The sequence below is a fragment of the Gymnoscopelus braueri genome (assembly GCF_963280865.1).
Source record: "Gymnoscopelus braueri genome assembly, chromosome: 1".
NCBI classification, from domain to species: domain Eukaryota; kingdom Metazoa; phylum Chordata; class Actinopteri; order Myctophiformes; family Myctophidae; genus Gymnoscopelus; species Gymnoscopelus braueri.
The window spans coordinates 27,531,204-27,549,258 of NC_137603.1; the positions used below are offsets into that span (position 1 = coordinate 27,531,204).

Below are 18,055 nucleotides of genomic sequence, written 5' to 3' on the forward strand. Positions count from 1 at the left end.
TAGGCAGATAATGACCCTGCTGTGCGGCGTACCTGATCTGATCATGTGTCCGGAGTTGACAGGCTCACCAGTGCGAGGATGTAGCCAAGTAGTGGTATGACTTGTATCACTGCAAGAAAGTCAAGACACCTGTTACTCAACGACAAAATTAAGGCAATTTCCACGCCGTAAAACGCTTTTGCCATGACAAACGTCGTGCAACATAACATCACGAAAACACAGTTTAAAACTAAAAACTAAGAAGCTCACTTGATAAAGAAGACCCTGCCGTCTCTACAAACTCCGTACGACCAGTGGTCAGGTAGAGTGTCCCGTGCCGCCATGATTCCGTCTGTAGCCTCAGTGGCTCTACATTCATTGTCCCTCCGAACACTTTCCAGGGAACCCGAACACTGCTTCACCGCTAGGGCTGCATAGTTTTAAAGGGGAAGTAGCCCTGGTCCCAGAGCGTTAGCGAGTTCTCTCTGACGCCCCGCCAGCCGCGCTGCTCTGCTCCTACACCGAAACTTCCACTGCCGTGCAAGGTCTCCGTCTTTAGTGAACAAACAAAACTACTTCGCTACTCACCAAAACAAAGATGGTTTTGTGTTTTTGAAAGTCTATTTTCCAGGTTGGGAAGCCTCTCAGGACCCCACCTTCAATGTGTAATACACTTTTTGGGCAGAAAATAAAATATGTCCACCAGACGGAAATTATTTTATTTACTCCACTGCGCCCTCTACAGATCTGGTCAATGGTAATTTATATCGACCAAATCTGTAGAGGGCGCAGTGGAGTAAATAAATTAATTTCCGTCTGGTGGACATATTTTATTTTCTGCCTAAAAAGTGTATTATACAGAGACGGTGGGGTCCTGAGAGCCTTCCCACCCAGTAGAATAGACTTTCAACAAAACAAAACAGCCTTTGTTTCGGTGAGTAGCGAAGTAGTTTTGTTTATTGTTGCTAAAGACGGAGACCTCGCACGGCAGTGGAATTTCCGGTCTACGAGCAGAGCAGCGCGGCTGGCAGGGCGTTAGAGAGAACTCGCTAACGCTCTGGACCAGGGCTAAAGGGGAAACAAGAGCAAACTTCGACACAGCGTTTTTTCCCCCACTATCATCAGCCGACGAAAACGGCACAATCCTCAGTGTGTCATTCGTTCCCAGGCAGCAGCACACACATTAGGTTACACACTGCTTCAAACTAGCTCTCTGACATCTATCTATCTACTACAGCTCCTCAACATCACCAGCCCCAGTGCGGCAAATACGGGGTGTAGCCTATAGCCCTGCAGGAATGCATTGAATTAAAGCACTGTTCCTTGAAGCTTAACGCATTCCAGGGACAATGGTCGTGTGACATGGATACATCAGACACTTGATAACATTGTACGAGATCCCTGATTCCTCCTGAGAAATGTATCTAACCCTTGGCATTAAGTTGCTGCACCATCATGTTGCTTTTGAGAAAACAATAGGACTTTGTTTCATGATTTTGTCATTTACAATTTGAGCTGTCATACAGTAGGAAACTGAAATGTGATTATAGGCTAAGTAAGTAAAAGGGAAAAGACATCTGAGGGCATTTTGAACAGCAAGAAGAACAGCAAAATATGAGTCTCAGTTGAGCACAGGAAGCATGAATGGACAACTCCTTAAACAAATGAAATAATAACCATTGGGATAAGCTACAGTTTGATGCATCTGTGTCTAAGTATAGGCCTATAGAGTTTATTGAACTGATGGGCTTCACATCACTGCTGTCAAGACCTTGAGGACAGAGTGCCTTCCCAACCATGACACATTACAATAATGCTTACACTGCATCAAACAGCTGACCTGCCCAAATTTGTGATGCTGCCCATAAATTTAGCTTGAGGGTTTAAGGCAGGCAAAGCACAAAGTCACAGTGCCATGAGTAGCTGTATCACTCTATATTACACAAAAGACAGGCACCAAGCTTTTGGTTTGATTTCCTGGTTTCCATCCCATACGATCATTGTTGCTGATGCAGCATTTTACGAGCAGTTTGTTCCTGAAAATTAGACATTAAGAGAGAATTCCATCTTTGTAAATACCAGTGTTGTGCAGTACTGTGTACTATGGGCAACTATGGGTGTTATCATGTAGCCTATTAGTGTTTTATATAAAGTAATTTTGGTTGAACAAATGATATCGCAACACACTTATCAGACCCAGAATACATCTCCTGAGTGATAAAAGTATTTGGTGGGGTATACAAAAGTTTTACACCAGAGCAGAGAGCATTAAACAACATTATAAATATTTTTTTGTTAAGCTCTTTTGAGCATATTTTATATTATTAGTGTCACCACAACTCACTACATATCATTTTAATTTATTATAAATATTCACGGTCATCCTCTACGTCTACGATTTATTGATTCTTGTGCGACCTCAAACTTATTGAGGCAGACAAAACTTTTAGTGGACATATATCTCACCTGACTCCTCTATTTGTTATGTCTCTGCATGTCCCCCATATTGTATGAAGCACTGTTCTGATCAGAACAAATAGTTACACATGGAGACAATTTCACCAGGTCATGGTGAGTGATCCAATGTGCAACTCCAAGGACAAATATTGAATAACGCATCCCATGACTTTAAATTATCCAAACAACCAGATTAAAACATTATCACATGGGTTGACAACTTGACATCAATCAGTGCACAGATATCTAGGTTGGGTATTATTAGATTAAATCACACACATGCACGCACACACATGCATGTATGCACACAAGCGTGCGTGCACTCTCTCTCTCTCTCTCTCTCTCTCTCTCTCACACACACACACACACACACACACACACACACACACACACACACACACACACACACACACACACACACACACACGCGCACACACACACACACACACACACACACACACACACACACACACACACACACACACACACACACACACACACACACACACAATAAATGAACCAGAGTGTGCAGTGTAATCATCTGAGATTCTGTCTATTAATTGTTATTTGACCTTGCTTCACAATTTATTATCATCCCCTCCACCCCTCACCCATCCACATCCTCACATTCACTTACACACACATGCACACAATTGATGCGCAGTCCAGTGCAGCTCTGCAGCATGGTCTGTGCTGCTGCTGATTCCTGCCTCTCTCTCTCCACTCCGCCAGAGGCTCACAATGCAGCAAGGTGACTCAATGTTATCGTTGTTTCCTCAGAGAGCCTGCTCCCGCTGAATCACAGCTTATGGAAGAGGGGCTCTGCAGAAAATGTAATAAATAACTCCATTTCATTCTCTTCAATCACTTCTTAACACTTATAGGGATGGGTTATGCATTTTGATGTTGAGGAACGATAACCAGCATCCGAGCAAACAGGCAGGTGCCTACACAGAAAATCGATAACATCTTGGTTGTTGTGAGTGACACATTCTTTCAAACTATCCCTTCACCTCAGAGAAGTCAGATATTGTGACTGTCGGGCGGAAACCTTGTATCTCCATTTTTGTATGTTTTTTTGTAAATGAATGTCAGACTTCATCATACAAGTGAGCTTGTAGCCAATCTACAAGCTCTGTAGATCTGCTATTTCTGCTATATTTGAACAATTCTAAAAGAGAAAGTGAAAGTGGTTAGTCTTTCTGTGGGTATTATAAATATTTAACCAATGAAATATATGAACATGAGCTTGTGACTAAATAATAACTACATTGGAACTGAAAAATAACAGTTTTCCCCCCGAGCGACAATATATACAATATGTACTGAATCCAAATGTCTCCGAGGCCCTGCATATATTGGGTAACTTTTGGAGCGATATTCTTCTCTCTTTTACTAGATTACATGGAGCAGCAGAGTTTCTTTCATCATATTAATTCTGAGACAAAGATTAATTGCTTTTCAAAACACTGAACCATTAAACTCTTAACAGAAACAACAGTGCTATTTGGTCACATTAAATATGCAATTTTGTCTGAATGCTTCGCTGTCTACCAGTACCAGTCCAAATTAATTTAATGGAGCATTATTGACAGGATCATACATTATATGAGCCAAATGTTTTCATGTCACCCAAGAAACTAACTTCTGGCTTCTATTTGATCTCATCTGGCCCAAGCAGATGCTTAAAGACCCCTTGGGCAGTATAGGGGCCACTTGATTCAAATAATTAATATTAATGTATATTCTTGACATTTGTTTTTCTTGATAGTTTTTACTGATTATCCTTTGAAAAGCAGAAAATAATCTGTACACCTGTCAAAAGCTGGTGCAGATATGAACAGCACTCATGCTTATCCTTTTGACATTTCTGCTTTATTCTGAGAGGAGAAAGAAGAGAGACAGGGAAAAAAGGGCAGAGTGACAAGTAATACAGGATTGCCAAGCCAGAATTGAACCATGGGGATGCTGTGGTTATGGGGTCAAGGCACTAAGCCACTATACTCTTACAAATAAGTACGGTAAAAGTGTTTATTTTCAAAGTGCTTACAGAGAGGAAAGGAAGGACTCAAACAATACAAGGTGATAGACAGCATATAAGTGATATCACTAAATGTGGGATGGTCTATACCCCCCCCCTCCATATATCTCTCTTATGTAAAAAGCAGTAAGCATACTGACATTATTCCGTTTTTATTCTGCAACAGATATAAGGCCAAGTCTGGCTTCAAGAGCCAGTAAGATCAAGGATGTGTTGAGAGGTGTATAGTAGTAGCTGTAAGTACAGCCTCATGGCTTTATCCAAGATCTCCCCAAGAGCCCAGTGAGCAGGGTTGGGGTGAGAGGTGGACATGGGCCCATTAATCAGAGACTGCTGCCTTCTGGCTGGATTCAAACTATTCGATGGAGTAGCAGCTTGAGAGGGAGAGCAGCCAACAGTCCTTCCTTTCAGTTTGTCAGTGATGCTTTACAAGGAAACGAGGAAAGAGCGAAACACGTGCCAGGATCAAACTCATGCAGTCACTGTACACTAATGACTCCCTTGCTATGGCAGATACGTCAATATATATACGTGTACTGTACATGCTAATCTTGCCATTGTTACTTTCCACTTCCTGATTCTACAAAATCTATGCATATAATGCACATTCATTGAGGTTCAAAATAATCCTTCCTCTTTCCATGAATATATTATTAAAGTACATATATCACAATAAATTAAATAATAAACAAAGAAACAAAGAAACAAAGAAACAAAGAAACAAAGAAACAAAGAAACAAACAAACAAACAAATAAACTAACTAACTAACTAAATAAATAAATAAGTAAGTAAGCAAAGGGTGAGCCATACTTCTTTTTGTTCAAATAAGTGTGATAAGTGTTATACAGCATATCCTGGTAGCAATCATATAGTGTTTGTTCAGTAACAGTTGTCTCCAAATCTCTCCAGCTATTCAGTGAACAGAAAATCAGTTTTCATGTCAGGAAACAAATTGTATCCGATCAGGAGAACTCATACAGGATACAGGATAAACATGTGAAACTGGAATGATTAAACATAAGAACGAGAATAAGCAGTCATAATTAGCATAACTGCAACACTACAAAATTGAAGTTGATTTCTCTCTCCTGTTTACTAAACAGCTGGAGAGATGGGGAGACCACTGTTACTGATGCCCCCCACCCCTCTTCTTCTCCCCCCCCCCCCCTCTTCTTTCTATGGAAATTAACGTTGCGATGGGAACGATGTACAAAAACGAATTTCACCCACTTCTTTACCTTGTAAACCTGTGATGTGACAATAAAACTGATTCTGATTCTGAACAATCACTCCATAGCAATGATCAAACAAATGAACAAATATGTCAGCATCAGCACACACACACTAATGTATATTTGTTTAAATCATTCAAAAGCATTACATGCTGACAGTGACATCTTGTGGTGGACTGATGTCTACTCTGTCTTCCAACATGCCAGTGTAATATTGCTATTGCTATTGTATTATTATTTCAATAATCCATTACAAAGAAGTGTAAAGCTTTCAGAATAAAGTCCAACAATATCCCATACACTCCTTCTAAGAACACCTTCAGATACATTCTGGCATCATACAACCAACCACTTACAATTACCTCCCTTACTCTTCACATTTGGCCAACATAACATTAGAAAGAAGTGACTTGATTTGAACAGTAAGCTGCCTTGTGGGTAACAGCAGGCAGCTACACATGAACATACATTGTAATGAACTCAAATATCAGTGAAAGTTCCTCCTCTGCAAACAGTAAGGTACATTAAACGCAGGGTTGGGTCAGACTACAAAGTCAGAATACAAATTACAAGGCAATTTTTTGAAATGATCATAATCCTTTAGATAACAAAAATATCTCTTTTGGATTAAAGTTAAATCAATCGCTGAAAATGTTACCGTATACAAAATAAATTGATGTAGTCACAAAAATCCATCTTCACAGTGTTGAGGCACTTAGGGAAAGCCCCTCTTCCCTAAGCTTAGGGTATGCCCAGGCCAATACATAATTAAAGCTTATACATTAATAAAACTGTCATAGACACCAATTTACCATTAGAAATGTTACATTGAGATAGTTTCATGAATTTAAAACCAAATCTTATAATATACAAATGGAAAACCAGGAAGGTGTGCCGACAGTGAGGCCTTGCATGTTGATACACCTGCTTTCCGAGTTGGAAAACTGTGGTAGATGGAATAGAATTGGCACATGAGATGTGGAATAAGTGTTCCCCTTCCCCAATATGTGCGCTGTGGGACATTGAGTGAAAGAAAACCAGCGCTCCCTTGTCTGGCTCATAGGCGTTCCCATAGAAGGGGTGTATCCAATGAAGGGGCATTCCCCAAGATAAGCGCCCCCTGCAGATAGACCCGAATTGGGAGGGATAGCGTGGTTCCTCCACACCTGTTACACCCTCCCAGTGAAACTCCTCACTGTCAGGAGAAAAGAAGTGTGTGTGTGTGTGTGTGTGTGTGTGTGTGTGTGTGTGTGTGTGTGTGTGTGTGTGTGTGTGTGTGTGTGTGTGTGTGTGTGTGTGTGTGTGTGTGTGTGTGTGTGTGTGTGTGTGTGTGTGTGTGTGTGTGTGTGTGTGTGCTCAATATATTCGATAGAATAGAATACATAGTAGGTTTGTTCAGTAACAGGGGTCTTCCCATCTCTTTAGTAAAATGAATTTTCAGGTCGAGATAGCCAACCAATTTTCTCCAATAAGGAGATAGAACCCCACAAAGATCATTATCAGCTTACATTTGTATATTGTTTAACTTCCAATTTCAATTGTTTATCCTGTATACTCCTATAGCTGTATGAGTTCTCTCTCCTGATTGGATAAAATTGGTATCCTGGCCTGAATCACACAAAAATGTGACGCCTCCCTGTAGTAAATACGAGGACCCCCTGTGGAAGACCCATACTCTATACTAGTAATGATTGCTGTCAGAATATAGAGCTATTTAGCACTTATATAAAAACAACAAATTGCATTACTGTACATGATAGCATTATACATTAACTGATCTTAGGGCATTACAAAAGTAATGTAAATAAAGGAGAGCACGGTGAAAACTAATAATGAAAAATAACAGATAGTCACTGGTACCTAATTAAATGCAGTTGGCTGCTATTTGATAGTTCAAAAACACAGCCTACCATTTGACATCCAGCAGCACATCACTTTTTCTCAGTGGTGTAAAGTAACTAAGTACATTGTCATTTACTCAAGTACTGTAATTTTTACTTTACTGGAGTATTTCCATTTTTCAGCACTTTTACTTCTACTCCACTACATCTCAGAGGCAAATATTATACTTTTACTCCACTACAAGTTTTTGAAAACTAGTTTGTAGATTTGAATTATTATTGATTGATTTGTTTATATTTGAAAATAGCCACACTACAACTCACAATGCGTTGCATTGGAATGCTCTGTGAGCTTGTGTAGAGCTGCTATTTTCTGAAGATTTTTATACAATTTATACATTTGAAAACTCGACATTCTCGATAATGAGTACTTTCTACTTTTGTTACTTTAAGTACATTTTGATACCAATACTTTTGTATTTTTACTCTAGTAAATTTTGAATTCCGGACTTTTACTTGTAACAGAGCATTTCTACATTGCAGTATTGATACTTTTACTTAAGTAAAACATTTGTGTACTTTTTCCACCACTGCTTCTATCACATATAATGTATGATGGTCATTTAAAAACGGGTATAACTTTAGTTTAAAGACTGGTCTGGTAGGAGCAAATCTACTTTGCATACTATGTGGCTAGAGGTCGTTGGCCCTCAGTATAATGAGATGCAATGGGCCACGCCCACCTGCAGTAAAGTCATCTCGCCACGTCCCAGAGTGGAGTCAATGCAACGCAACGCAACGTGCTACCCTTATTTTTTGTGCTACCCCATTCCCCACGGTTGCCATGTCCGCTTATTATAAGCGACTTTGGGCTTGTTTTTCTGTAAGTTGCGTGTAAATGTTGGTAGTTGCAGTTTTATGGGCTTGCAGCGCTTGCTTCCTAGTGTTGTTTAAACCAGTGGTTCTCAAATATTTTCATGTCTGCAGACCACCCCGTCAAAATATAAATATTTTATGCCAGGGACCCCCATACAAGATTTGTGTTGTTAAATTGTTTCAAAAATACTTACTTACTTACTTACTATACTTTTAAAATATCTTATTTATCTATTTTAAATAGCCAATAAAGTGCTCATGTCATGTGGCTTCTTTTTGGGCTTGTTTTCAAAGACCTGGTTGCTTATTTCTCTAACAAAACATGGCAACGCTGCCCCATTCCCCCTCCCACGCTTGACGGACAGCTGAGGAGACCAACTGCAATATTAATGCAATAGTTTAGAAGGCGGGACTTATAAATCTAACCCAATCACATCACGCGGGACAACCTACACTGCTGCTCAGTAGCTAACTAACGTTTAGCTACACCATACATACACACACCAGCTGAGAGAAACGGCAAAGAACAAGACCACAGGGTTCAGGATTCTAATCAAAGTGAGTATTCTCAACTTGGGTATTAATTAATAATTATGAGGCTTTTACTTTATGTTAACGTCCATGTTACGACAACTTACGTGGACGGGAGGCACACGTTTCCTCATTTTCATGTTTAGCCAGTGATCTGTCAGTCGGTGCTAAAGCTCAACGCTACAATCCATGAACGAGATACATACAAGCCTGCTAGAGCTGAACGTAATGAGGAAATGTAAGTGTGACAGTTTGACTACAAATTAGCCTTGGATCAAGACTACCATCGATGTATTTTATCGATTTGTATATCTACCGATAGTCTTGGGTAGCACCCCCCAGTTTGTCCTGCACCTTCACAAGTAAAGCTCGTACTTCTCCGAACATGTACAAATGCAAAATATAAGGTGCTTACCTGGTTGCCCCAAATGTTAACTCGCCCTCGGAGTCTTTGTGCGCTGTATTAGTCCGTATTTTGTCAATAGATATGTGTTTTAATCCCGTCTGTGGCGAACAGCATTCCCCCCCCTCGTTTACTTTGTTTACATTGAGTGTAATTCCGGTTTTCACCGGATGCGCCAAGTCACTACCGCCCAATTGAGGAATACAGGGAACTTCCGACACAGACGGGATTAAAACACTTATTTTATTGAAAAACACGGACTAATACATTGCACAAAGATTCCGAAGGGTGAGTTAATATTTGGTGCAACCGGGTAAGCACCTTATTTATGTTCTTTGTACATGAAGGGAGAAGTACGGGCTTTACTGGTGAAAGTGCAGGACGCACTGGGGGGTGCTAGCCAAGACTATCGTAGATACGAAAGTAAAAGTCGGACTAAAAATACATCTATGATAGTCTTGATCCAAGGCTAGACTAAAAATAGCTTTGCTGGCCACATACACAGGCCCCAGTGTCACTGTCCACTTATAGGATAACAGAGTAATGTTAAGAGAAGCTTGGTGTTAATATTCACTCACCGACTGTGTGTGTTTCCAGATGTGCTGGAACCGGAGGCTCCTGATCAGCTGGCTGCTGCTGCTGATCCAGCTGCTGTTGCTAGAGGCAGTGCCCATCAGCATGGACAAGACAAAGGTTGAACAACCAGAGGCCAAAGCTGAAGAAGCCCCAGCTAATGTGGTAAGAAATTACTCCCTTTTCAAACTAATGTCCATTAAATAGTCAATTCACCAATCAAATAGAGCTATTACCCAATGTTAAATTGACAGACTGTTCAGTCTTGAATTATGAACAGGAAAGTTGAGCAATTCCCCAAACGTTTCCCACACAAATGTATTAATTGATTGTCATAGTGCTTTTTGTGTAATCTCTATGAACCGATGTTGACACTTGACAATAATGTTATGTTGCCTGTTTTAGGACACTGGACTCCACTATGACCGATACCTCAGGGAAGTCATCGATTTTCTAGAGAAAGATCAACATTTCAGAGAAAAACTCCATAACACAGACATGGAAGATATAAAGGTAAAATTAAATCTTGTGTTTAGTTTTATTAGCAAAAAAAGTAAATGATAGCCAACTAGAATAAGTGCTCCTCGGAGCACAGGCCTCCGCCAGGTCAGGTAGGTTATTGTGGGCCAGTAATGTTTGGAATTTACAGTCGCAGTCGGACACTGCGTTCATGGTTTGAGGCATTTTGTTCAAAACGGGCCAATCCTGCAAACTTTAGATTAGAAACTTAACCAATCAGGATGAAATATGAAAAATCTGACAGGTTCGTCTTGATGTATAGACATAATGTGTAACGATTTGCGTGATGTTTGAACAAAATGTGTAATTAGTAATATAAAAAAATGTTTTGCAAAAATTGGGCTCCTGGTGGCGCTATAATAGGCCAATGTGAAAAGGGTGGCATTTCTTCCTTGGCCTTTCACGGAAATCGGACGCTGCGTTCATGATTTGAGGCATTTTGTTCAAAGCAAACCACTTCTATAAATTTTAGATGCCAATCTTGGCCAATCAGGATGGAAATTTGAAAAATCTGACAGATCTGTGTTGATCACATGACTATAGAGATCATGTGTACCGATTTGCATGATGTTTGGAACAAATCTGTAGGAGTAGTATCAAAAAAATTGTTTTGAAATAATCGGCCTCCTGGTGGTGCTATAACATGCTGATCTTAAAAGTTTGGGGCAGAGGTTCTGCTCGGGCATCCAGCTTTCTTTTACTGCAACCTTGTCTCTATTAGATTATCAAAAGCCCAGTGACAAACTCGGAGTTAGCAGTTACAGAATACGTTTTACCTTATCATTTCAAAACCATGAATATTTAATAGTACTACATCAAATTGGTACACAAACAAACCTCTAAAGTTTTAATTCGAACTGATAGGATTTGAGTTTGTACTATTACACTCCTAATGTTTAATATTAATTATTACATCATGTTTTTTTTATCATGCAGGCTGGCAAGCTGGCCAAAGAGCTGGACTTTGTCAGCCATCATGTCAGAACCAAACTGGATGAGCTGAAGAGGCAGGAGGTGAACCGACTCCGGACTCTGATTAAGGCCAAGCAAGACATTGAAGGAGGGAATGGTACAGTATGCTGTCTGCTGATGTCTTTATTTGGCGTAAACTATATGTTGTTATTGCTGAGGTCATATATTATTGGGATAAGAATTTTGTTTAAACTAATAAATTACAAGGAATTAATTTAATTTACTTAAATTACTATACAAAATCGTAATGGAAGAAAAGCAAGAAATAATAGAACACAGAAGAACACATTATTACATAATCTAATCATAATTAATTGAGATAATCAGTTATTTTGCATAATCCTTAGAATAGTTCCATTCATATGTACCACATTTTCTGTTGAAAAATAGTGAAAATAGCACATCTACGATCTGTATAATAACATCATGGTATACAGTTGTAATCTGTTATAACTATGGCATTGCAATAAGGTACTGTTTGTCCCCACTAAACAGACATGGCAGTGGATCATCAGGTTCTATTGAAACAATTTGAGTACTTGAACCACATGAATCCACATACGTTTGAAGTGGACGATCTGGATCGGCTCATCAAATCAGTGAGTTTTGCCTACAACATTCTTAAGCAGTGGTTCTCAAAGTGGGGTTCGGGGACCCCCAGTCGTCCTTGAAGGGGTTCCAAAACAAAATTGGTCAACATAGCATCAAAATCAGTTTAACCACTTACCCTATTTTATAATTCGGATATTCAAAAATAGAAGATCTACAATGCAGATTGTAGATCTGCTATTTTTGAAAAATCCAGAACATTTTGTAATAATTAAAATTATTCAAATGTTCTTCTGGGTGTCGCTGGCACAAACTCTTTTCAGGTGGGGGTCCACGGCCTTATACATATCAATCTGGGGGACCTTGACTTGAAAATGTTTTGAGAACTACTGCTCTAAAGGAACATTGGATTTCAGCTCGTATTGAAGTCAAGCATGTCATTCCTTCATATTACCTAAACATGCTGTTTTTAATCCAGGCCACTAATGACCTGGAGAACTTTGACAAAGATAGACACGAGGAGTTCAAGAAGTATGAGATGATGAAGGAGCACGACAGACAGGAACACTTGAAGACACTGGATGAGGAGGGGAGAAGAAAAGAGGAGGAGCACTATGAGGATCTGAAGAAGAAGCACGCTGACCATCCAAAAGTCAACCACCCGGTGAGTCAGATGGACGTGCATGGACACAGCGGAGCGTTGTGGTGCCAGTAGTTCAAAACACAAATGTCATAACTTCATGTGCATTGTGTTTTAAAAGTGTGCTTGTTTTTACGATGTGTAGGGGAGCCAGAATCAGCTCAAGGAGGTATGGGAGGAAGCTGATGGTTTGGACCCTGAAGATTTTGACCCCAAGACTTTCTTCAACCTGCACGGTAAGCCCTGCTGTCATAGACAGGAGCAGGTGATCCCGTCTATGACAGCAGACCACTTATCCATTGCGTGAATGCTGCTGTGTTTGTCTATTACACAATGTGGTTTGACTTATGTCTTTCTTGATCGTGCAGACACCAATGGAGATGGCTTCTTTGACGAACAGGAACTGGAAGCTCTCTTCACTAAGGAGGTAATGTTATGGCACGTTGTTGACTACTTGCCATAGCAATGAATGATGTTTCTAGTGACACTGGTATAATGTGTGTGTGTGTGTGTTTTCAGCTGGAGAAGATCTATGATCCCACAAATGAAGAGGATGACATGGTGGAGATGGAGGAGGAGAGGCTACGCATGAGGGAGCATGTTATGAATGAGGTAAATGCCGCTCGCTCTTGAATCGCTGCTTTGCCGCTTTAAATCTGTTAATGAATTTTTGCCTCAGTGAACCGTGATGCACTGATTCACGAAGCTCTGTGCTCCCATCAGGTAGATTCCAACAAAGACAGATTGGTCTCCATGGACGAGTTCCTGGTCGCTACAAAGAAAAAGGAATTCCTAGAGCCAGATAGTTGGGAGGTGAGACAGAATATAATGCCATCTTGTTCTGCTTGTTTGTCACTCAAATGTGCTGTAGTCCATTTTTACTACGAGAAGCAAGATTGCGGTGTCGCATTAATGCCCCCTGTGTTCCTCAGACCCTGGAACAGAACCAGGCGTACACAGATGAGGAGATGAGAGAGTTTGAGGAGCATCTAGTTCAGCAAGAGCAAGACCTCAACCAGAAGGCTGTTGACCTCCAGAAACAAAGAGAGGAGTTGGAGAGACAGCAGGAACAACTGAATGCACAGAAAGTAGAACTGCAGCAGGTAATAAGTTGCTCACTTTCTTTTCCAAAACCCATTATTTGCAGTTAGTGATTACTGGTTAAGTTTATTAGCAAGCTAGCAGGCTAGCAGTGTACTGTATGTAGCAACTCCTTCAGACCATAGGTTGCCACAGCCTATTATTTACGCTCAAGCCCAGGGTGGTTATTAGCTTGAGTTAATACTATATAATAACACATTACTTGACACATATAATAACATATAATTGTCATTCCCAATCGGGCCATTTTAATGTGTCATCTGAACCATTCATACAGTAAATGCACAGCATTTACAGAATGGCATATAGTCATGGCATTGTGATACTATCCACCATCATACAGGATAATTGTGAGGGCATGCTAGTATTGGACAGATAAAATATATATATCTATATTCTGATAGTACTTTTGCTATAGAGTGTTTAGTCTCTGTCTCTCCAGCTCTTTATTAAACAGAAAATGCATTTTCAGGTCGGGATACCAATTTTATCCGATCAGGATAGAGAACTCAGTCAGATGACACAAAGAAATTGAACTGGAACACTATAAAAAATTAAGCTGATAAATAGGTGCTCTTTCCTGATTGGCAGAAATGTTGTCCCCTACCTGAAAATGTAGTTTCTGTTTATTAAAGGTAGGGTAAGTGATATTTTTTGTTAAAAAGGTTAAAGTACTATATTCTGATAGTAATCATTGCTACAGAGCGTTTGTTCGGTCACAGGGGTCTCTCCAGCTCTTTAGCAAAGAGAATAGTACATTACTCAAATCAGGAGAGAGCACTGAACACTTTCTGTTTAATAAAGAGCTGGAGAAATATGGGAGACTCCTTTTACTGAACAAACACACTATAGCACTATCAGAATATAGACCCATTTTGCAATTATTTGAATAATGGCAAATCACTTACCCTACCTTTAACTCATTCACTTAGTAGTACCGTGTGTCATTTTCTGGTAGGCTATATTTTTCTGGAGCATTGCTAATTTCTGATCCTCCCTATTTATTTCTGCATCAATAACAAAAGATAGCGTAAGCAAATATGATGCATGAGTAACATTGCTTACTTCCACTTACTTACTTTTTTTTAATATAGTGATGGTAGCCTGGTAAACCCCTCCCTCCCGATATCTCATTTCCATTTTGGGGGGGGTTTACCAGGCTAGTCATATGGTGGATACAAATCACAAATTTAGTCAGGAGATAAATGTAATTTTTCTCATGACTACCCTTGTAAGATTTAAAGGGAAACTTTGACAGTACATGAATCCTATGATTTTAATGTGAGGAGGACATGTGAACATTTTTGATACAATAATGATCGATAGCATTCTTTAAATATCGACAAAGCTCCACTTTAAATCGTTGAATGTCAAATGAACTTGCTTATACTGAGTCCTACTGCTGTTTTGTGCAACAGAAAAAGAAAACTATGCTAATGTCAGTCCACTGTCATTCTTCTTGACTTTTTCAGGCAGTAGAACACATGGAAAGGCTGAAAACACAGAATGTAGAACCTGAGGTTCATAGTAAGTGTCCTCATTTGTACTTTCCCCCTTTTGCTTTAAACTGTACACAGCTGTTTCAAATTGTAGGCTGGCCTCTCACATAATGTAATGACATCTTCTCTGTTACAGTTGAAGGAAATGCAGTTGACAATCAGATACCTCCTGACCACCATGACCAACCCCAAGACCATCAGCCTGTACCTCAAGCACATCAAGATATGCCCCTGGATCACAATGAAGTACCTGTTCACCATGATCTACCCCCAGGCCACCAAGAAGATTCACTTGTACCAGGACAACATACCATGCATGTACAAGGACAACATAACATGCCTTAAGGCTGCCTTCAGGACAAAGAATCTTCCAGCTGGCAAATAGGACTGGGATTATATGGACACGTTTGACTCTACAAACACAGACTTTTCCAGTAGCTGTGTGACTGCACCTTCACCCCTGAATGCAGAAGAGTGGTCGCACATTTTATTTGTCACTCCTATTTTCCTGACATTGCTAAAACTGGAAGGTGTCAGGGGAGAGAAGAACAAATAAGTACCCCCATTTGGGAATGATACCGGTGTTGGATAATGACTGTAAAATAAAACAGCTGTAGCAAATCCGGTACGTCCAAATGTGCGTTTTGCCTTTTCGCGGATTGCAGTTATGTTTCTGGTTTACATCATAAATTTGAGGTTATATTTATCAAAGAAAAATATGACCCAATTTCTCAGCTCCTTTATCCTACAGTATTATGTAGTGTAAATTAACAGAGCTGAAATCTTATACCCTGATAAATGTTTTACAAACAAGCCTATTGGGTATCTTTTATACTAAAAAAAGCGTTTTTTCCCTTTGAATTGATTGTCATTTCTGCTTTATTTCTGATGGCGACACTGAGACAGGAAAGGTAGGCGAGAGGATGACATGCAGCATAGAGCCTCAATCGGATAATCCGACTCGGATTCTAACCGAGGCCAGCTGTAGGAAGGACTAGCCTTATTTATGTATGCACTCGCACCAGTTGAGCCATCTTTTCTAACTTTCTGTGAGATACCCCTAGTCACCTTTTGATGGCATACGTGGTGTAATGTGTAGAATCCTCCTGTGGACAGAACCACTCATTTGAGTTGAGTGCATGAGACGTGTTGGGGTTGTTTTTCTTTGTGGAATATAGTGTAGATTAAAATACAACACTGAGTGTTCAACCCATGAAAACAACTTAGTGATAGAATGTTCCTCAGAAGCGTGATCAATTCTAGACACAACTGAGGAAATCACCATTTTCTTTTACAGCCTTAAATGTCCTGCACATGCATAGATGCTGTTATAGCACGTGACCTTTTTCAGGATGCCTCTTTCGATACCAGAGGAGCATTAAGGTTGACTGGACAGATGTTCCATTTCAGAATTCATTTATCTTGCTTCTTACAGTACGACAAGCATTAAGGGTTAAATCTCTGCAAAGCATTTCAGTTTTTGTCTGTCGTTCAATCAAGTATGAGAAATGTTTATGGATTGATCATGATTGAAAGTTAATAAATTGGTTGGTTGTGATGTTGAAGTGTGTACAAATCTCAAGTGTTGGCCACTATTGCAATTTGTGTTAAAGGAGTTCAACCCAAAAATGACTTTTCCATCAATTACTCATCCCATGAAGCCTTGAATTCATGGATTGTTTGTCACATTCCTGAGCCAATAATTTGACCGGTGGGAGTCTCAGTCTACTACTGAGCAGCCACTCTGTAATCAAATTATTGGCTTAGGAATGTGACAACCAAAAAAAATCTCCATAATTCAAGGCTTCAGGGTGTGAGTAATTGATAGAATATTACTTCAGAAGAGTGATTCTGGATTTAAACTTGACTCCTGAGATTACAATGTAATTTAGTTGAAAAGGAGGGTGGTTACATGTAGCTAGCAGAGAATGACCATGGCAAACAAGGTGTTGACTGTTATACCATTCATCACTACGTAGACTTTCAAACTACTGCAACAGCTCCATCTTAATGTAAATGTTTGACAAATGTTTTTGGCCAAAACTAATTGTGCCACATTTTCCTTTCACAAATTGATTGCTGGTTTATTTTAAATTCTTTAAAAAAATGCTGTATCTGTATGTTTAAAGAAAATATAATAGTTGTGACCATTCACCCGTTGAATACAAACATGCCAACAGGTTGAATAAATCACACAATGTAAAGAAGACATGTTTTAATTAGTAATCACTTGAATGACAAAGCTACATCATGGTCACTAAGTGAACAGTTCAAATGCATTACATTTGGACTTTATTTCAAAGTGTTTTTTCAAACCAAGAGTCGAGCATGCTTACTCGGTTTGAATGGATTCCATGCTATAGCAGCTAAATACATAGCATTCTATATTTTACCGTCTTGATACTTCATCTATCTGTGCAAGCCACTAAATGGATAGTACTGAGGCACATACTACTGTATGTAGCCCAACAGCAAAGGCACACAAACTCAAGCATTATCAGATGTTAAGACTACACAAAAGCCTTCCACTGGTGAGAAAACATGTTATGGCAAAGGTAGGAAAACATTGTGCAGTGTTGCTTCAGGGTCCCAGTAGGTCAGTACAGTAAGTGACTTCTAAGTTAATTGGTGATCCAGGAGTCTGGCTAGATATAACTACAGCTGAACAGTGGAAGAAATGAATGGTATCCTGGGTTAGGTTTGCGGCACAGCCAAATGGCTCATTCCTTGGCTGGGTTTTAACAGTACAGCTCTGCCTGCAACCGGCAAGTACACAGAAACTAAATAAACGTGTCATGTCGCCTTCTTCAAAAAGGCAAGGAACAAACATTAAAGGTATGT

General features: G+C 39.8%; 1 protein-coding gene across 1 annotated transcript; it reads left to right on the forward strand.

The window, feature by feature from the left end:
- The first annotated feature begins 8,882 nt into the window (after positions 1-8,882).
- nucb2a (nucleobindin 2a) lies at positions 8,883-16,779 on the forward strand. The gene is made up of 13 exons (XM_080437495.1): positions 8,883-8,985; positions 9,959-10,099; positions 10,340-10,447; positions 11,390-11,522; positions 11,921-12,024; positions 12,453-12,638; positions 12,760-12,850; positions 12,983-13,041; positions 13,134-13,226; positions 13,338-13,427; positions 13,547-13,717; positions 15,188-15,242; positions 15,351-16,779. The coding sequence occupies exons 2-13, from the start codon at positions 9,959-9,961 to the stop codon at positions 15,557-15,559; spliced, it is 1,440 nt and encodes a 479-aa protein (XP_080293621.1). The 5' UTR covers positions 8,883-8,985; the 3' UTR covers positions 15,560-16,779.
- Positions 16,780-18,055: the final 1,276 nt, after the last annotated feature.